At 41.4% G+C, this 21,505-nt stretch overlaps 1 protein-coding gene and 1 long non-coding RNA gene across 21 annotated transcripts in view; both read left to right on the plus strand.

The window, feature by feature from the left end:
- The window catches only part of ATG5 (autophagy related 5), a 71,886-nt gene extending 68,700 nt beyond the window's left edge, over positions 1-3,186 (plus strand). For 12 of the 20 annotated variants that reach the window (XR_006938655.1, XR_006938656.1, XR_003074222.3 and 9 more), the window contains one exon: positions 2,180-2,328. Coding sequence is in view for 8 of the 20 variants with exons in the window: in XM_046938875.1 (XP_046794831.1) it covers positions 2,180-2,316 (137 nt within the window). In the remaining 12 variants the exon portion in view is untranslated. Of the gene's footprint in view, positions 1-2,179 lie in introns of all 20 variants that reach the window. The other 8 variants (XM_046938875.1, XM_046938874.1, XM_046938873.1 and 5 more) reach the window with 1 other exon arrangement.
- Positions 3,187-9,107: 5,921 nt separating this feature from the next.
- On the plus strand, positions 9,108-14,836 carry LOC121110217. The gene is made up of 3 exons (XR_005858289.2): positions 9,108-9,233; positions 13,055-13,203; positions 13,888-14,836. It is a non-coding gene; the product is annotated as an uncharacterized LOC121110217 (long non-coding RNA).
- The last annotated feature ends 6,669 nt before the right edge of the window (positions 14,837-21,505 follow it).

A 21,505-nucleotide genomic window follows, 5' to 3' on the forward strand; every position in this document is an offset into this window, starting at 1 on the left:
ATTAATAAGAGCATTCTTGCTAAATTTACAGATGAAAGAGATGTACCAATGACTACAAGTTATATTTAAGGACAGGGTTAGAATTGGGAAGAAGTGGAAAATATATAATAGTTTTTTTAAGGAAAGAGTATGCATGATAATACATTTGAATTATTATGTGAGTTTTATTGTATGATGTGATCAAACTTGGCAGTAACACATCTGTTATATTGTCACATAACAAGAAATTCTGTGATCTGTGTTTACAGTTTAACTCTTGTTGAAATTTTTTCCTGAGCTTTGAAGGCTTTTTCCCTTGTACGCAGTGACAAAATTGCTGTATAGTAAGCCTGCAAACTAATACTGTATTTTCTGCCATCTCTGCATGCAAATGAGATCTCTCTGACAATTAATTAACATTATGAAATGTAGACAACTGTCATCAATGTTATGGCTGATTTATGGAATACCATAGGTTGACTTTAGTTTGAAAGTGTTAAACATATTTTCAATATCAAGTAAAATATATGGGAAGTTCTCAGCTTTTCATTATGAAAACTTGATTACTGAGAATTTTTTCTTTAGGAGCTTATACACTTGATGAGTAGTGTTTCAACCCTGCAAATACCTGTTTTGGTTGGAAATACCAGAAATCTATTTTACATGATCTGCTGTTTTCTGACCTGTCTGCAATGACACCAGAAACCAGAAATTGTTCATACTTAATCAAGTATGATAACACGTACACTATGCCATCTACGGAATCAAGCTTTCTATTTTTCATCAATAATCCTTACAGAATACAATACCATATGTAGGTAACGTATCTAATATATTATGCTTTATTTTAGACAAACATAATTGTCAGCTTCCGCAGTAGAAATTGTTTGTAGTATAAAGTTAACAGTGTATTCAAGAGTAATTGTTCCTAATATAATGTTGCCTGTGCTGGAATAGATACCAAGTTAAAATACAAACTTTTTCATGCATTTTTCAAAGCATTTAGGCTACTGAACACAAATAAGATTTTATCTGTCTTATAAAGTAGGAGTTGTGCTGTACCTGGGGGAGCTGAATGAAAGAGCTAGTAATGGTACGTCAGACATCCTAGATTCTACTCTCTCTCATGCAGCTCTTGGGCAGCACAGTGGTTTGGTCTGTTCTATAGATGGTAGAGGGGACAAAATGCCAGTTAGAAGAGGCAGTGATATTTCTGCACAGTGAATTTGGATTTCACTGTGGTAGGTCCATGTGAGAAAGCCAGAGTATAGTATAAAAACAGCAGAAGGTCACTGCTTAATTTTTTTTTCCCCTAACCATTATTTGGAGCATATTTTAAATGCACTTCTCATATCATGACTCTGAAATAAATTTTCATTTTCAGTTTTTTTTTAGTTCATTTTGTGACAGTTATGTCAGTTGTTTTAGCTGGTTCCCATCATTTGAATCAAAGGATCAAAGTACTTGCATCCTCCGGGACAAGTATAAATAAAAAGAATTGAAATATTCTTAGAATATATTCTCGTCGTACTGGGAATCATTTACAAACAGCTTTTCCAAGAGATGAAACTAAGTGAGAAAAAGCTGGAGCCAACTCAGCCTTCTGAGTAACTCTCAGTAATATTGCTAGATTCTCAAGTAAATTATTCTTAGCAAAACAAAATTATTTCAGGAACATTACGTATGTTATGAGTTGTGGGTTTTTTGGTTGTTTTTCTTTTTCTTTCTTTTTTTTTTTTTTTGCACATACTCTTACTTTTTCAGCAGAAAGCATATTAAGTATTTAAAACACGTCATCAGTAATTTTTAGTAAGCCTAATAGCTTAAGCATACTCACAAAAAACATTCCTATGACTTGTATCTGGGAGGGATAGGTATACCGTAACTGTGTTGACGCCAAGCTGTGATTTCTGTGGGGAAAAAAACAAAAACAAAACCTGCAAGTAATGGAGAAGAATGGTGCTTGGAGTAAGTTTCATTTTAAACCAATTTTTAATTGGAATTATTTTACCTTAGTTTCTTTCTTAGATGATACCTGACTCAGCTTTCTCCATACCAGTACTTCCTGCTTTTCATTCTGTTAAAGGCTGAACTCTGTAACACCAATTAAATCTACTGTAAATTAAGTATAGGTAAATGTTTAATCTTTCTGTGAACTTTGAATGATGTTCTTAGTGGTTTCTCTTTTTCTTTGAATTAGATGGAGAGAAGACGACTCAAGTGATGATTCATGGAATTGAGCCAATGCTGGAAACACCACTACAGTGGCTAAGCGAACATATGAGCTATCCAGATAATTTTCTTCACATTAGTATCATTCCCCGACCTACTGATTGAAACTTGGCTATATTGGTATGAGGATCATTCCCAAGGTGGAATTCTAGGGGCATGTTAACTGCTTGCTTGTATCAGTCTTGAGACAGGCAGCCTGACCAGAAAAAACAAAAAATGAAACAAAACAAGAAGTCCTCACTGCTGCAAGCCAAACAGGAAGAGAGATCCTATCATCAGATAAGGGCAATTGGGCTGATCTTATTTTGCATCACTGCTGCTTTTCTTCACCGCTGTAATTAAACTTCAGTTGCGTTATGAAAGAATTTACAGGACCTCTGCAAGTCTGCTGTTTTCTTGTAAAATGTAATGAAGCTGAAACTGTCAGCTGAAGAGCAAATGGAAATATGCCACTCGATTATATTTCTGATTAACAAATAGGCAGGGCTATTTCCTAAAGCGGTAATGCTTCAACTTTGAGAGTGGAAACATTGGTTTAATTTTCTAGAAAAGTTAGGCACCGACCGATTTAGTTACCAATAGCTTTTTGTAAAAGATCGAGTTACTGTAAACCCATCTTTCCTTAATGAGAATGTCATGTTTACAGTATGTGTATTGGTATGCAAATGATCTTTTAACTTTGATAACAAACAGCCAGAGATTTTAAAAGCAAACCCATCAGCATGTCTTGTCAGTTAAAAACATGCACAACTTAATAATTTACAAATACCTTTGATTTGTATGCTGTCACTGAGTACTCCGGTATGTGTATTATATTCCAACCCGTTTTTGTAGACTAGCACTGTTGTAGGATAATTTGTCTCAGGATTTGTCATGACGTTTCTTTGTGTTCGTTTATTTTTTTTTCTCTGAGAACATTTTCTTTAATTTGTTCAAAAAGTTTGGAAAAAAAAAAAAGTAAACGAATGTTGCAAACTGTTGTATCCTGCTGTTTATTCCCATGGACAGGAAACAGTCAAATTGTATGATGATCAGCAGATTTATTGCTTTTTAATAATTTTTTTGATTTTTAGAAAGCGGAGGCTTTTCTAAGCTAATACTTCCTTGCTTTTGAGTTTTTCTACTGTGGTCCTTGAGCAATCAGTCTGAAATTTGAAAGATTATAATCTCATTGCACAGAACTTTCCTTATTTTGGCAAATCCGTTCTTAGGTTATTGGGGTGCTTTGTTTCTGAATGTTCTTACCATTACAGCTGCTGCTAGGAACCTGACACTTCTTGGAATACATCAAATTCATCAGAGTGTGTGCCATATTGCTTTGTCTGCAGTCTGGTTGTGTGTGGCACAACGCTATGTTTATAGTAGACATATTATCAAGTATGTCAAATATTATCAAATATATATTAAGAAAAAAAAAAAGCATGACATTCTTCTATCAAAAAGAGTGTAGCTGTTGAAGTTACTACTCAAAGTTATGGCTTGCAAATGTCCTGATAACTCCCACTGTTGTTCCCATTCTGCTTGTTTCTGTTCTTTTTGGTAGGATATTTACCTGTAGGTGAAAAAGAACAAAATGGAAATAATCAAACAAACAAAAAACTCTTTTAGAAGCAGGGGGGAGGAGGGGAGGATCTCCTGGGATGAGGATAGAATCGAGACTAGAAAAGCCCAAAGGGCAGAAAAATGTCAATGGAACAGATTAGATAGTGTTTTAAATGTAAATAAGGAAATGGAAGGAAAAAAGTAACAGGGAAATAAACATATGCTGTATTCCGTGGGACGTGACAAACCTCTAAAGCGCGAGAGAACACGGGGGTCTGTGTTTATGCAGAACTGAAATATAATATTCTTACAGTGGGACGATCTGGTTGAATGATTCTCATTTCCAGTTCTGTTTGGAATTGTTGTTGCAGGGTTGGATTGGCATTTGTAAACTTTCTTAGGCGGCCACATTTAAATATTCTGGAGGATTTCAAAGTCCTGCCAGCGGATAAAGCAAATATTTTGTAGTTTTCATATTTTAAAAAGTATTTTCTAGGGATAATTTTTCCATTAATCCGGATAGTGATGTAAGAGGCCGTACATTAAAAAAAACTTATAGAGGTTATTTCCGTTATTTGCTAGTAAAGCCAACTTTTAAGGCCTAGCATGAAACAAATAGCTTGGCTTTAAAACATACTCTTTCCTATTAAACTATTTAAATTTCATTAAAAAAAATAAAATAAAAAAAGTTTGGGTCTGTCTTCATTTCCAGCTAAATAAGGACTTCTGTCATGGGATGACAGGAATGACTTATTAATGTTTGAGAAGCAAGAGCTGCTTAAAGAGCTGGTCAGGTGATGCACCTAAGCAAGGGGACCGCATCACAGAAATGGAGTCTTTGCTTTCTCTGATTCTAATCACATTCTTATAGTTGGTACAGCTTAGCGTGTAAGTAACAATAGGAACAGGAGCAGCACTGTGGCTTAATTACTTTTCTTCGTTTTGAAACGCTGCAAAACTTCAAACCAAAACCAACAGAGTCACTCTAAATTGGTCACAATTCAAAATAGCGCTCCCTAAACATACTTCAGTGCTAATGAAAAGCGAAAGGCACACAAACACGTTTCTCTACATTTAGAATTCAAGTGCACCCAGTGCAAAAGTTAAAGCACGGTTCAGAAAGGAGTGAGACACAGAGGTTGTTGTTCACTGTATTTCATGTTTGGCAATGTCTACCTTGGTCTTTGAATGTTTGCTGAAGAAAGAGAGAATTTTCCAATGCTTTCTTTGATCTTTGATACCGCCAACCATCACTCAGCACGCTGTCGATGAGCACACAAGGCGATGCCTTTTCATTAAAAGCTAGAAATTGGTTGTTTTGATTTTTAAATTATTTTCCATGAATTCTTATGGCAAAAAAGAAAAAAGAAAAAAAAGTAAGAGCAGAAAATATGTTCAGGTTGGGGGAAAAAAAGGACATTGTGACTACTGGGAAGAATGTGAAATGGAAATGCGAAGGACTGCTAACCATGAAAACTGAAGAGTTCAGAAAGGTGCAGAATTGATTATACGGGGTGTGCACAGACACTAATCAGAAGGATTTTTGCTGCAAAAGGAGTAGGAAGACCCAGATAATCATGCAGTGGTGTGTTATGCTGCTGAAGCACGTGTAATTCTGGCTTCACATTAAATACAGAGAAAGGAAGAAAGTTATGTATCTGCGGAGGCCGTAGTTCTCAAATGCGATGTTCTGATCTCCCGTGTGCAAAGCAAAGCGATTCAGTCTGCAGTGGACTGTGCTGCTTTAGTGGCAGCAATGCAAATACCGCTGGGAATCCATATCAGTGCGATTAGGAAATCTTGCCGGCATGTGAAGAAATGATAGATCTTAAGGACAGATCAGACACAGGAACATGCAGTGGGAACAAACCATTAATAATCGTATGGAAGGAAGGAAAACTGATGAGCTACATCCAGATCCATCTTCACTAAGGGTTTCAGGAGCTGTGGAACAAACCAACATGGGGTTAAGTTTCAAAAATGGTAAGAGACTCGGTGACCGGGAAAGTCCTTTTAGTTTTGTGTTCTGACAGCCAGATATCTATCAGATGATGAAGACTCTTAATCATCACTTCCAGTATTGTTTATGTGCTGCATAAGTATGGCGTTTTTAATTTCCTTATATGGTGAATGACATCTGAGTGAAAATCCATGTTTATGGTACTGATGGTAACTTCTGGTAGACTTTTTGTTCTATTTTGATCTTCAGGAAAATCTGTGTGTCAGCTGGATGAGCGTATTAGCATGTTCTGTGAGGACTTCTAGGGCTAAAAAGTGACTGCACGTTTGGGAGTGTTTTAAGCAAATGTCACAGCTTGCCAGCAGTAAGTTAGCAAATCAAGAGGCTTAACAAGAAAAGAACAGACAGATCCCTCTTGTAGGTACTTCCCAAATTTTTATTGTTTAGTAGTGATTTTAAACTCTTCAAACAATATAGAAGTTTACCTGCAAATTTATCAGTATCATAGAGAATGTATTTACTTGTGTGGTATTCTGTGCAAGTATGCAATCAATTCTGACATCTGTACCAGCTTAACACTGTTGATTATCAAATGCTGGAAGGAGAACCATGCGGGTGGCTGTGCAGGATCCCACAAGCACAGTTGTTCTGGTGCTGCACCTGGGCCAGGTGTGCAGTTGGAGTGGCTCTTTAGTGCATTCTACTGTGTTTTCTAAATATGACCTTTCAGCATAAACAGAATTACTCTGTAAGGTCTTTATGGAAAAATAATGTTGTGTTGTCAAGGTATCAGAAAATATCTCGGGAGACAATGTTTCCCACCTCAACCCCCGAGATATTTTTGTTTCAGAGTTTGTGCCTGTATTGATGTAGCGAGGCTTTTGGGAAGTGACTGTAGTCATTGACTTTAGCATTTCTGGCTCACTTGGACAGGAAAGAGATTCTTCGGGTGATTTGAGCAGAGGCTTTTAGAATATCGTATCGCATACAGAATGTCTGACTCATCACATGCAGTATTTCTGAATTACAGCAGGTAGGAGGTATCTGTTGTGTGTTAAAAATTCTGGTTTTGAGACAGGGACAGTGACATTTCAAAATATCGCACTAACCCTGACTAATATCTCTTCAGAGAGGTAAAACGATATGAAGTTTCAAATGCTCAGAAGTAGATTTCAGGTTTCTAAGTCATACTACTGCATTCGCTCGTGGAAGAAGAGTTTGATGTGAGATGGATGTTTTCCTTCCCCCCCTCACCTTTCACGTCTCCAGGATTCACGTAACTGAAGTTCTCTTAACTGTGAAATGAAACATCAGTCTTTCTAAATGAAAGATTAAAGAATGCAGAAATATAAAACCTCTGTCAAATACAGGTACGCAAGCAGATGCACGAAGATAAGTTTTGTATAGCACAGGTTTTCATATATATAAAACAGCAGTTGTGTGAGGTTTGAAGGTATGGTTTCTCACGTGGTTTAAATAATATTTATATTGGATAAGAAACATTCAGGGTAGAAGAGAGGTGGCCGTGTTAAAGTTGGAAGTTGGTGGAACTCAACTTCGCTGCACTTGAAAAAGCCAAAATGCATCAGATTTTAAAACAGCACTTTCCACTGAAGATGTTTAAAGCCTTAATCCTTGCATCATTTTGCTAATATAGGTCAAAAGATGTAATAAAATGAATGTGTTGTGGGAACAGATGTGTGATCTAGTTACTAATGCACACTATATTCTTAGTACTCACGGTAACTGTGAGTATTGTAGAGGGGAGAGGGTAAAACCACTACATGGTATATTATGCATTTACCAGACTTTGCAGGTTTGCTTGCAAGTCTTTGTGTTTTGCAAGTTTACACGACAGCTACTAAAGTTGGGTTCTCCTTCAAAGAAAATAAGAGTCAGTAGCATTGTTTGGAAGACTCATCCTTTCATTCACCACCCCTCTGTTTCTCTGTGCCCATCATAAATATGAAGTAAATTTAAGAGAGGAGCAGCTTTTTCATACCCATTGTATTCTGTGATAAAAACACAAAACATGCAGTAAGATCAGTTTTTTTCCCCTGTCTGTTGACAAAAGCTTCACCTGCTTTGCCTTGTGGAGGCTTCACTGGGTGCCTTACGCTCAAAAAGCCCACAGACAAAGTGCTCGTGCTCCTAATCGCATGCTGCTTCTGGCTTGGTTCTTGCATGCAATAGATATGTGCCATATTTTTGGGGTCTAACATGGCTCTGTGATTAGGGGGCCTGGGGCAGGAGCATGGATGTGGGCTGGTTTCCTAGCTATGAGGCTGCTGTTCACTTTTTTTGGAGCGGAGACTCTTTGGGGCATCTCTTGAGGGCTTTGCAAATGAAAAACAACATATAGAAGCCAAGTGCTATTTTGCATTGTGTTCTTTTGGCGTATAATTAAGATTTTGTTGCTTAGAGTCGGTAGTGTCCCAAGTGCCATTAAAAAAGAAGAGACAATTTGTAATTCTGTCCGTGTGAGAGTTAAACAGAGTCACTCGCATTTATTTTCATCACTACAGAATTAAAGATCAGGATGGAAACTGCCTGGCCGAAAGTTGCATCGTACGCGTTCTTCTCGCTTTAATTAAAATAATCTGCACTACAGAGGTTTGATTCCCATCAGTTGCATGTGCACACGCCTGCCCTGGATTTTTTTCCACACTTCAGACTGAGCGAAATAAGCTGGTGTTCCTTCATCTTAACGCCTATCCAAGCCTGCGCAGGGCTGATGAGAGCAGAGATCCGACGTGGGAGTGGCCCTGCGCCCTGGAGTGCTGCTGTGACCCAGGAAGTTGTACACGGGCTGTTCATCATTTCCACTCTCATAATTTTATTATACGAGTTTTGTCACTTGCTCGCTAACGCTTCTTTTTTTTTCTTTTAATCTGCAGCTTCTCTGTTTTTCAGTTAATCCATGACCTCATCTGAACAGAGATTAGCTCGCGGCTGCCCCTTGCTCTCTAGTTTTCTTCTCTCCGTTGCAGGTTTGTTATCAGTAACTGTAAAAGTGAGTGTGACTAAAACCCCGATCCCCAGAGCACTCTGTGACCCTCGCGTAGGGCTGCTCCTGTGTCTGAGCCATGGCTGGGTTTTGCTGGCGGTTACCACAAGCTGAGTAGCCCTGCAGGAAAGCAGTGAAAGAAACCTGCGGAGGAGGGGAGAGGGAAGCGAGAAGAATTGAAAAGCAGTGAAGGTGGGGCTTGAGAGAAAAATAATCAGTGGGGAGAGAAATGACAGGGCTGGATTCTGTATCTCACCCAGGTTTCTCGCTCACTCATAACCCTACAGCTCCCACCACGTGCCTGCCCTCCCCTCCTTCGGGTGCTGGCTTTCACGTGCTATAAGTGCAGCGTCTGGCACCTGTAGAGTCACTATCTGGCACGGCCTTGTTCCTGGAGCGTGCAGTGCAACTGGGAAGGGGCATTAACCTCCTTGCTTGGGTCTGCTGCTCAGGAAGGTTGTGGCGACGTGGGGGTTTGGCCTCTTTTTCTCGGTAACAGCATTAGGATAAGAGGTAATGGGCTTAGATTGCACCAGGGGAGGTTCAGGTTGGATATTAGGAAAAGCTGCGTCTCAGAGTGACGAGGCACTGGCACAGGGTGCTCAGAGGGGTGGTTGAATCACTGTCCCTGAAGGTATTCAAGAAGAAGGAAGATGTAGCACTGAGAGACATGGTCTACAGTGGTCACAGGCACGGGCTGGTGATTGGGCTGGGTTATCCTGTTGATCTTTCCAACCTTTATGATTCCATGATATCAGGTTTAGTTGTAGAGAATGATGTTGATTTTCCTAGCCAGGCTCCATAAGCAGCAGAAGAAGGACCTGCTGGTTTTAATGGCTAGCTGTCCTGCTCTCACCATTTTGGCACCTTTGAATGGGAGAATGAGCAGAGCCTTGTACCCTTCTGCCTTTCTACGTGTTTCTGGCCGAACCACCAGGGCATTTTCTCAGCAGCTTCTCTGTCAATCACGGGGATCCGTTCCCTCGTGGAATCTGGCCAGTTTTGTTTTACTGTGTATAAATTCACGTACGACAGTTGTTGAGGAAATCACTGTGGAACAAGGGCCATAATGGCAATTAAAAACTCAGCTTAATTTATTGCTCCAACGTCCTTCACTGGGAAATAGTTTTTAGTGAAATTAGTGGTGCCCTACTCCTGGTCATGTATTCAATTATTTCAGTGGTAATAGGGGCAAGATCGTAATGGGTCAGCTTGCAATTTCCTTGAAATATATTGTGTGTTTCTTAATATGCCAATAAAAGGAACTAATCTTAATTTCATCCCTTACTGGAGCTTGAATGCATCCAGTGGTTCTGCTGTGATCAGGACTCATCCTCTCTGGCTTCTATAAATCATGTTGGGCTCGCTGTCTTTCACGTTTGGGGTGTGGGGAAAAACATTTTGGTTCCCTGGAGTCCACCTGCATGTACTCTTGTCCCCTCCGCAAACGAGATGCCACATTCTTCACAGTGCAGTCTTTTTTTTTGTTGCTTTGAACAGTGAAGCAGGTGAGCTATAGCTGCTGGGCATGAAGATTAATTCTTGAGTGTTCCTTTCAATGTTTTGTGAAATTGAAATCTTTCAAGTTTTTGAGCCACACCTCTAACAGACACTCGCTCTGGGTAACCACATGAGCTTCCAGCAAGATAATGCAAGGTGTAAATTAAATTCTCTTTAAAAAATGGCATTAAAGTAAATGGAAGCATTCACGAGGGCTCGGTTCACTCTTGTTTTGCTGCCTTTGTGTAATCAGCTTACTGTAAACTTTCAAGAAGAAAGGCTCATTGCGCTGCTGTGCTGGCATATGGAAAGGGCTGGTAATGGCGTTACGCAGCTCCCCAGCCCGCACCCCACTCAGCCCTCGCATGTGTCACTGCAGGCAATTAACAGTGCTTCAAAACCACGCGCGGCTGCTATTCCAAAACACCATCTGATGGTATCAGGAGGCTTGAGAATGCAAGCAAAAATATGTTTGTTTTGTAAAGGGTGTTTATTCATCACTGGAAGATGCTGAAATAATCAAAGACATCTGCAACACCGTTTGCAACATCAGCAAGTAAAAATTTGCTGCAAGGTACTGTCTGCATAGGATAAAAACGTGTTCCTAATCTTTATTATAATATTGCATTAGAATGCAGCGTAACTTATTTGGGTGTTCTGCTTTGATCCTAATGGGTTGTGAGGTGCTACACTGAACTGGATGTGGATACCATCAGCAGAGGAGGAGATCCTTAACATCCGAACGCGTGGGCATGTGCCGCAGTTGCCACATCATAAAGGAGGGCAGCAGCCCTGCGGAGCTGCCCCCAGTCAGGTCACTTTTACTGCTGGCTGTGCCTGGGCCAAGAATTGGTGTGGCTCAGTGGAAGCAGGGTGCTTTTCCTGGCACTGCCCAGGCAGGGAGAACACGGGACTTGTTGGATGCTCTGCAGCCCTATAGTGATGACTTTGGGTGCTCACCTTTGTTTCAGTATTTCTTCTGAGTTATTTACATCAAGGGATCTTTTCTTTCACTCTGGCATTGATCCTAATTATGTGAAACCAGTCAGTGACTGGGATTTTTATTTAATTTCAATATGCAGTGAGATACAATGAAGTATAAGTTGTGTAGCTGTGTATTTCCTGAGGACAATTCAAGTTTACTTTGCAGTGGTAAATAGGGTCTCAGAAACAAGAAAACATGATAGCTTATGTCCTTTTGCTTAGTGTTTTGGTGCTCACTGTTTGCCTGGAGTGCTGAAGCATCCCTCTGCTATTTGGATCACGTGGAAGGCTGTCGTACCGGTGGAAAGATCTCCTTCCCCAGGCTGAGGGCTGACCAAGTCCTGATTCTGCTTCCTCTGAGTTCTGACGCTACTGTACTCCTCAGCCTTTTAGCCCCGTGAATACAGCTGTGCTGGTGCTTGCTCAGCACAGCCTGCGGCTTCATCATTGCCATTGCTTTGCAGGGAGAGATATAATGTGTACCACTTAGTCAATAATAGTTGTAACAATTCTACCTCAACAAAAGAATAACATCTTATAAGTTCTTAAGGCCAGAGCTAGAAGGAGCTAGCAGTAACTTCCATGATATATCAGAAAGAGGGAAGCTCAACCCCTGCACTTTCAGTCACTTTCACAACTTTCTTGCAGCGGAAGAGGCAGATTGCTCAATGAGTTGTCCAATATTTGGGAGGATACTGACATAAGAAGCTGTAAAGTAGTACCTGCCACTTTGCAAGAAGAGTTTCTCAGCTTGTGAAATCAATCTACTGCCCTTCCTCTGCAGGGATGAGGGAAGTCAGCTTCCAGGAGAGCTGTGATCCCAGTTTACAGGGGGAATAAACTGGTAGAAATTTGGGAATTAAAGGGGATACTGAAACACTACTCACAGCATAAGGTCCTTCTCAAAGCATGAAAAATGTGCTGCATCTTCTAAAGATGGGCTGAAGCTACTAATGAAAGCTGCTTTGTTTAGTTTTGTTTTCTAGAAGAAAAAAGTGGTGTCGCTAAAAGGAGCCTGCTTTGTCCCCAGCTCAGTTTTTGGAGACAGTATTGTCCAAGAGAAGCCTGATAAATCTGATGGTATATATGTGAAATTTCAGTCTTATTTCTAATATTGTCTTATAGAACTTGAATGAAATCTATAAACTGTTCTTTTTTGGCTGGGAGGGAGGGACTTGAGCCTGGGTCCATCTGTTTACAGGCTGAGCAACAGGGGATTCGGGCAGGTACATCCCCTGTCCTGACCTGTTGTTAGAGCTGCACAGTTTTGCTTGTGTACAGTGTGCTGACGGTGATGGAAGATGGTTATGTGCGAGGCATGCTCTGGCATCGGGCAATGTTCCCCCCTAAAGCTTCTGTAAAGTTTCTGGAGAGAATAGTGGGGACAGTGATGGCCTAAGAGGCTTTGGGAAGCAAAACCATTGCAGAATCCTGCTGTGTTTCAGGCAGTGAACTGTAGATGCAGAATCAAAGAATCATTAAGGATGGGATGACCAATAAGATCGTCTAGTCCAACCATCAACCCATGCCAGTGGCTGCTCCAGAGCATGTCACTCAATGTGACATCAACCCTTTGCTTGAAAACCTCCAGAGATGGTGACTCCTCTTAGTCATACTGGACTAACCCCCGGTGTGTCCAGAGTGTGTCAGTGATATCTTGGTAATGGTGAGCCTTCAGAGAAACAGGTGCTGCAGTGCCTTGCAGCTTAAAGCTTGAAACACTGTAGTGCGAAGTGCATTTGATGCTAAGTTCACAAAATGGCACAGTCTGCCGAACGATGCAGTTTATTTATGGAATTACTCTTTCATTGCGTGTTCCCCCATTAACATTTAAAGTATTGTTTTAATAGTCTCAGGTGACGTTCCTCTGACAGTGCTCAGTGGGCAGCTCTAATGGGCGCTGCATGGAGATCCTTGCAGCAGCAGGTACAATTGCTGCTCTTCTTACTTGCCTGCAGACGTTCCAAGCGATCGAGTGTGACACCTTCCTGCAAATGAGGTAATTCCCGCTTGGCGCTTAGGCCTCTAAAGAAGAAAACTTTTATATGGTAACATTAAAGGCGGGCGCTTTGTTTTAATCGTTTGCCAAAACAGCTGAAAACAATTATTAATTAATAGGAAGCATGGACTTTTAACTTCACAAGCTCTCCAAAGAAGTGTCTGTGACAACTTGCATCTGGATTTATGGGTTATGTGGATACAAGGGAGCTGGGCATCACGCTGCAAAGGTTGACTGCTTTAAATTCATTTTAAGCGTACACATAGCGCTCTTAAAATTAATACGTTTATAAACCCAAATTGGTTCACTTGAATGCCTTTTGTTCTGTTTCTGGCCTCATTTGAAGCAACAACAGAAAGCTGTGCTTGTTTGTGTGTTTAACCAGAATGCTAAACACAATTACTCTACCAAAAGCACACAAATATTTGTTGAATAATAGAGGCGCCCCTTTCACAGCGCTTTTGGTATTTAGCACTATGGTTTGGAGACTCGAAGGCATCTTTTTCACATCTCATAAATAAAATTTCAGAAATCGCTTAGCTGGCTTATTTAATTTGAACCAGTGAGATGCAGCAACCTCCAATTTTTCTGACTATTTATTTCGATAAGGTTGGAACATTGGAGCACAGGGGAGGGGGCGTTCCTAGCGTTCTAGATTCTGGATCTGACTCTCCTTTCTGGAAGGTGTTGCATCTGGTGGACACAGCTCCCGATGAATAAGAAGGGGAGGATGAACACTGCAGCCTGAGACAAAGCTCCTCTATGAACTGACTCGTGGAGGGTGGATATGTAAGGATTCGTCACGCAGACCTTCTGTTTTCGCCTCCTTTGTCAAGCAAAATAACAGAATTCCTTGGACCGTCGGAAACAGATAATACCCAAAATATTTCAACAAGATGAGACCACAATAGTTACTTTATTATCTTAATTGAGAATCTTGAGACAGCCCAATTATTCTAACAATGGGAGAGTGGTTGCCTAGCCTGTCTGCTTCTAGCCAATCCAGTTTTCATTTACTGAGAAATGTATGGTGAATACTGTGACAAGTTTAGCAACTGCAGATTTTTCATCAGTTAAGATTCTCTTTTCCAGCAAACACGAGAGCTTTTCTTCAAGTGTCTGTGCATTTACTCCTACCAAAGATTCTTTTGTTTGTTTGTTTGTTTAAAGGAGTGTATGATGTCATCTTTTATTCAAAATTCTGCTAGTCCTGCTAAACCAGCAACTCACCCTTTGCTAGATATATCTCAGACTGAAGTCATCTTGTGTGCATCAGACTAAGGCTCAAATGCTGGGAGCTGGTTGGTCATGCAGTGCAGCTTGTATGACTGCCAATTTGGGTGCATCCCGTGCCTGTGTGCAGAGAGCCGGGTGCCAGACTTCCACGTCGTTTGGAGAAAGGTCACCTGTTTCCCCTGTTAGCACACTTGCTTGTTGATTGTTTATAAAGGCTGGGAATTAGCTTAGCTGTCCTTGTCCTTTGAAGAAGATGCAATGTTCATTGCTGTTCACCAAGATGTGGAAGACAGAGATTGGTTTGTGTAGTCCCATGTTCAAGAAGAAAAGTCTTTGTCGCAGTGTTCAAAGTTTAAATTGTGCCTTCACATAATAAAGCTTTGTTTTTCCTGGGGAATTGTGCATAAAGTGAGCATCAGGAGATTGGGCTAGTCCTTGTTTAAATGAATAGGGCTTAAATAGCTGCTGAAATGATACTCTCCCTTCTCTCTCCCAGCTCATACTGTGCTCCTGGTGGAAGGGAGGATGGCTAAAAGTCGGAGGTAGAGGAATGGGAGACATTTGTGGAGCTCATACCTCTGCTCTCTCCTGCAGTGACTGACAACCAGCTGTCACGGACCAGCTGAATTTATGGAGGTTTTACAGGCTGAACTATGGCAGCTGCAGAACTGACATTTCTGTTTGTACCTGCTGAAGTCCCACACGTGTATCCTGAAATTACTTCATTATACCTGGGGGCTGTTTGCAAGAGAAACCTTGTAGCATCAAGGCAGTTATCTCCCTGTAAGTCCTTATTTGGGCTGATAGCTGCTTTTCCTCAAAAGAGGGGGAAAAAATGGCTAGCCTAATACTTTTTCAATGCAGACTGAAAGGAAAAAGTAATTTCTGCAGAGGGACAGCATTTTGTGTCTTCCAGTTCTCTTTCACAGTTTGCTTAACATGCCAAATAGCCTGGAGACCGGTGTTTGCATCTACCCTTCCAGGTGTAGGGGAATGGTGAACTGCACAGGTATCAGCAGAATATTGTGACCAGTCATGAAAGAAAGCAGCAGATAGCTTCTGGTTACTCCCTGCTGTATTAGATTTTTACTAGCAGAACAATTTTCAGGTTTTGGGCCTGCGTGGCATATGGAAATAATTGCTTTTAATATGCTCCAGGGTATCGCTATCTGACAAAAAGACAGCACTGCTTCCCTCTTCTGCCACCCAGGGCATGGGATGTGCTGGTGTACAGATCTGGGTTGGTTTCTGAGTTTCATTTTGGTGGGCTTTTTTATTTCCACAGAAGCAGCTGAGGGATAAATGCAAATTTCCAGGGAAGGTATTATTCCACTCTGCAATGACACCTGTTGAAAACGAATTCGGAGTGCTGTTACTTTATTATCTGGTGGGTTTAGCTGGGTGCATCCAGACTGGTGAAGATCTTTTCTGCCACTGGAAACAGTGTTGGTTTACACCCTTTGATCTATGTGCTCTCCAAAGGCTTTACCTGAGTGCCTAATCCCAGGAACAACACCTATGCAGCAGAAACCATTCCCAGCTCTTGTGTTTCCTGGAACCACTCTGAGGTTGCAGCATCCTCTGAAGCTTGGAAAATGTTATTTGGCTTCGATCTAATCCTCTCCAATGTTCAGGATCGGCCCCCTCTGTGGAAATAATGGGATGTTAGCATTTTAAATTTAAATATATACATATAACGTGAGAAAATGATTGATTAGATATGCCAGCCTCAGAGGTCGACCTCAGATAATGCCAACCTCAGAAGTAGTAATTGCAGTACACCTCTCTGTGCTGCACTCTTTTTGACTTCTGGCTTCTGTTATTGTGGCAGAGTGAAATTTGACTGTCTCACCATAATCCCATACTTATGGGAAATGAGAACCCACAGATATCTAGGTAGAGAAGTGTGCTGTTAAGTGAGTGATTTGCTTGTTTTTCACAGTTGCCCAGAAGGTAGAATGTGCTGTGTTGCTGCAGAGGACTTCTCACAGGGTTGGTTTTTTTTTTTTTAATTAGCAAACTTTATTTAGCCAACTTGCTTAAGATGTGACAACTGTGTCTTCTTAGCTTTCGTGTGTATTTGCAGATCATTTTGCATACAAAAGCTGAGGGTTTTCCGTCCTTTTAAATGACACTGCGAATCCGTTTCAGAGCAGGAAAATGTCTCCCCATTTATACAGGCAGAGCTGAAGAGATGCTGGATTCAGTGGTTGTTTTATGTCTTGTAACCTAAAAGTCACAGCACAGACACTGAGGAGAGGCCCTTTTTCAATCAAAACTCTTAAGTAATCTTATCAGTGAAGCAAAGCTGCTCCTCCTGTCCTGAAGAGAACGCGGTGCAGAAGCAGGCACTTGCTTGCAGCAGTGAATGAATGCGATTTCCTCTAGCCGGCCTGTTTCCTTCCATAAGATCAGCAGAACACTATTTGCTTCACTGTGTTTTTGAAATCTTCAGTTGTTATGAATCAGAACTAAAAGAAGCACCAATACATTTTCTCTCTGTAAGAAGAAAGAAAGGCTGATTTAAAGAAAATCAACGGAACAGAGTGCAGGAAGCTGCCAACGTGGAACATTTTAACCCCTTGACAATGCAGCCTTTTAATCAAAGGTTGTTTTTTTTTTTCTGTAAGTTGTCACTGTGAAAGGTTTTTGCTCATTAACTGCTGATGAAAGTGTTTTGTTGCTAAATTTGGAGGAAATGTGGCTGATGTAAATTTTCTGCGTGCAAACCTTGGCTTCAAATAGCAAAGGTGAAGGTGACAGAGGTGTTCTAAAGGAATGCTTCAGCTCTCAGGAATACAAACAGAGTTGTGAGCATTTCTCTCAGATTTGCATAGAGATACGTTGATTCAAAACAGAAGGATTTTGATGAGCAGAGATTAGCTTTAGCCATAGCTGAGTAAAGAGGAAAAAAGGTAGGTCAAATTCAAAACAACGGAAACTCAACAGCTTAATTATACGCTACAGATGGTCCTACTTCTTCTGTCAGCTAAGATGAAAAAGTCCTTTGTTAAATGTTATTAGTACACATGAAACTATGCTCTTCGAGCCAATGCCAACTGCTTCTGAAATCATGACAGAGAATCAAGTTATGCTATGCTTTCTTTTCTGGAATTCATGTGTTATAGGTTGCGAGTGAAACTTAATTGTGTCAAGTGGGAATGTTTGGATTTGAGAAATGAGTTGGTATGCGTTCATATGAACTTTTGCTGCCGTTCTGCCCTTTCAGTCAAGAAATTCTGATGTCTTCGGACTAAGTGAGTGAGTGAAAGTAATGCAACAGCTTAGATAATGTAACTTCTGTGGTGACAAAAGAATGGCTCAATGTCAATTACACATGATCAGTAATAAGAGTGAACTAAAATTATAGCCTGACACTGCTTAGGAGGGGACGTGGAGGATGTGTGTAATGTAGTTCCCTCATTCTAAAACTTGTCAGACTAGCAACCTGACTACAGGAAAATCCTTGTAATTTGGCTTTTGTTGGCCGTATCTCCAGAGGAATCTAGGGCATAAATGCATTGCCTCGTACATATCTCAGCCCAGATCTAACATGGGAGCAAGAAAATATGGGAAGGCTTGCATCGCTGTCTGTTCTCCTGTTCTTGAACAATAGCAGGAATAGCACAGGTTTGGTCACGCTGCGAAGCAGACACTTAAAAACATTGCCTTTGTTTTAGCCCGAATACTCTATTGAGAGAGAGGCCCAAATTTTTGCCTGTCTAGCACAGGTATCCTCTGACGGGCTGCAGAGCTGCTCTCAGGCTGCCTCTGAGATGGCACTGGGGAAATGCCTTGGCTCAGTGTCTCAGGCTTTTCCATTGCACCTAGGCCCTGGCTGGGACAAATGCAGTGATTGCTGCTCACTGCACTCTCCCTGTGCTTCACATCTGACATAGACATGTCCCTTTCCTTCAGTTTGGCCACCAAGCATCATCTGATGCAGCTCATGAGCTTTGCTTTGGGTCTGGGTCAGAATTTGTTTCCTTGTTAAGTTTGGGCTACAAAGAAGTTGTTCTAGGGGCCTTGGTTTCAAAGTTTGGAAGATGGAGTAGGGTAGCCAAGTTGTATGCTTTAAACATTTGGTTCCAGCACCTGTGAGCTAAGGAAGCATATGTGGTGATAAGTTCTGCCAAAAAATTATCATTAACAACCTGAGGTCAGGCTCAAGTATGTCCCTATCCACTTTTGTGCCCTTCTGCCCCACTTGCCAGAAACTGAAGAACAGCTCTAATCTGAAGAGCCAAATGTTTGATTGTATGCCAGTGAGCACCTGTTAACAGGGCTTTGCTGAGGTCTTTGACCTGCAAACATAGATAAGCTGCTCTTGTGGGTTAGGAGATTGAAAACGGTTGGGCTGGAATCCAGCACGTTGCATCCCAAGCTCTTTACCTTTTCCTTGGTTAATAGGTACTTGAACTATTTGGCAGGGGGCCAATGAGGTCTGGCGGGTCCGCAGTGGGGCGAGGAGTTACATTAAAAGACCTACTTTCTAATTAATCCAGAGCCTTGTAGCTCTTTAAGTGGCTTGCACAGAGCTGCATAGGTTTAGGGTCACCACCTGAGTGCAGGAAGGGCTAGACAAGGCCTCCAACTCTTCTGAACACTGAAGACACCGTTACCATTTTGAAATAGTCCACTGAAAACTGCTAGAAAATCATCTGTGGGGTTATATCTGAGGGACAGAGACCGGAACAAAGTTTAGTTGGCTGATGGGAAGTTGGCTCTCATGGGAAGGAGTTCAACTCTGCTACATGCGATCTTTGGCTAAAATAGATCTTTGGCTAAAATAGATCTTTGGCTGTAAATGCTGCTAGGTGTAGCTTGTTTTTAGGGGACACAAGAATGAAGGAAGAAATCATAATCATAATCAAAATTTAGCCTAATGATTTTAATTCTTTCTGCACGTACTGATGGTAATTACTGGATGTGGGGAAATTGCTTTGCTGCACCACTCTGGAATGTTGCCATAGTTTTGGCAGAGGTTGCAGGAGGTGGCTTTGGATTGCTCAGCCGTGTGGTTGCTTTCTATATGCTCTCGCTTCATGGCAAGTATCTTTTGAAGGCCATCTGTATCCTCTGATTCCGAAGGACATCACATGCGAGAATATTTTGACCTTGTAACTAATATTTGACAGAGCTTTTTGGTGTAGAATTATTGCAATGAACGCCTCTTTTTAGCAATGGGGAATGGCTTTGCTTGGAAGGGGCCTGACTAGCATGATCCTTGCATGGTCAACTGACCAATGAAGTCAAAGCAGTGCAGTGCTTGCAGTATAGATTCTTCTGCTGCTGGTTACCATTGAAATGATGATCATCTGCAATAAACGGCAGTTCCATTGAGAACTTGTTAAAACTTTTTGTTTAAACCATTTACCCTTACAGGGATTTTCAGGTCCCTCAAATATACTTACTCAAAGAGAATTCACTGAAGAAAAAACAGCAGGCAGATAACAGCTTCACACAGGAAGGCCATTTTGTTCATTAATAACATCTTTGTAAACTTAGTATGCTTCTTAATATGGTATAAATTGAGTTGAGATAAAAGATCTAAGAAATGGGACTCGGTTTGCCTGAGTCCTGTACAGTGTACATTTAATAAGTTTTCACTTAATCAACCATTAATATGTATAACAAACATAAATACAGCAATTGAACAGCACAGTGCTAAATGCTGTTTGGGAAGAAAACCACATTGGGTAAACTAAAACAACTGCATTTCTTACTAATCTACACAGTGCATTTCGTTTAAAAGGAGAATTTATAGTATTTGAAATATCCTACCACATACTGAAACTTTTAGTGTAAACTGCCACTTTCTGACTATCACATATTGAAATACTTGTGGTGCATAGTGAAATTTATGTTACATAGTGTAAAATATATAGTGAAACCGAACTGATGTATAATGAGACACACATGTGCCTGCAATGACTTATCAGTTCCATTATTTTCTAACTAACATTGTTTTCATGATCAAGTTTTTCTGGGTCAGAGGAAGACAATGGTGAAGACCAGCACTGGTATTACAATGGGGAGCGTAGGCCTGAACTTGCACAAAACCCCCGCCAAGCTGAGTTATCCTTTTGTCCTTTTTGGAGATAAATCCTAAATGCAAAGTCTGCTAATGGTTACAGCATGTCTCTGTTTCTCTGCCAAAGCTTCATTATGAACATCAACATTGCCCAGCCGGGGAAATACCACCAGCCACAAGTGGAGAGGCTGAGTGCCTGATTCTCAGGCATTTTCACCAAGACACAGCTGCCATGCGGAAGACCCCTGTGAGGTGTGCTTGGGCCTGCAGGAGCACCTGAGCACAGGTCAGGTCATCTGGGACACAGCGACCCGTTCTGGTGCCATGAGGAGGCAGCTAGGCGCCTCAGACCTGTCCTCCCTCTTCCGCCTGTTCTCCCAGCCTCCTGTGAAGGACAAGGAGATGGTGGCTGCAACCTGCAGGGCTTCTTCCTCTGCTGCTTAACTTTTTTTTTTTTTTTTTTTTTTTGTGTGTGTGTGTGTGTGTGTGTGTGTTAAAGCCTGACTGTGCAGCCAAGCATCCCTGCTGGGCAGGGCAGGCTGGCTGCCCTCGGCATGCCCTGCTACCAGTGGAGGAGGCTGTGACAGCCAGTCCTGCGGCTGCTGGTCTCCCTGCAACCTGGGGCTTCCCTGCGGGGATGTCATCTGCAACTCGCCCTGACTCCCCAGCTTCAGCCACAGTGTGGACCAAAGGTGTCATCTCCAGTTCTGGCTGTGCAGCTTCCTTTCTGTGCTGGTGGACTGCGATCTTGCAGGCCCCACTTAGCATGAGGCTGTGAGACTCCTCCAGCCCTGTCCACGCCTGCCCAGAGCTCCCCACCAGACCACTCAACAAAAAGAGGGGAAAATGGACAACAAATCTCACATTTCCTTGAGCGGCACAAATCCTAACTCCAGAAAGGAGGCTTCTCTTATGGATTATATTTTTTGCACCAGTGCATATGGTTTTGCACCAGTGCCACTGTGACCAAAGGCTTTAGAATTCAGAAAGTGGTAATGGTGATGAAATTCCCTCTTTGTGATCTCCTTAACT

The sequence above is a fragment of the Gallus gallus genome, chromosome 3, assembly GCF_016699485.2.
Source record: "Gallus gallus isolate bGalGal1 chromosome 3, bGalGal1.mat.broiler.GRCg7b, whole genome shotgun sequence".
NCBI classification, from domain to species: Eukaryota; Metazoa; Chordata; class Aves; order Galliformes; family Phasianidae; genus Gallus; species Gallus gallus.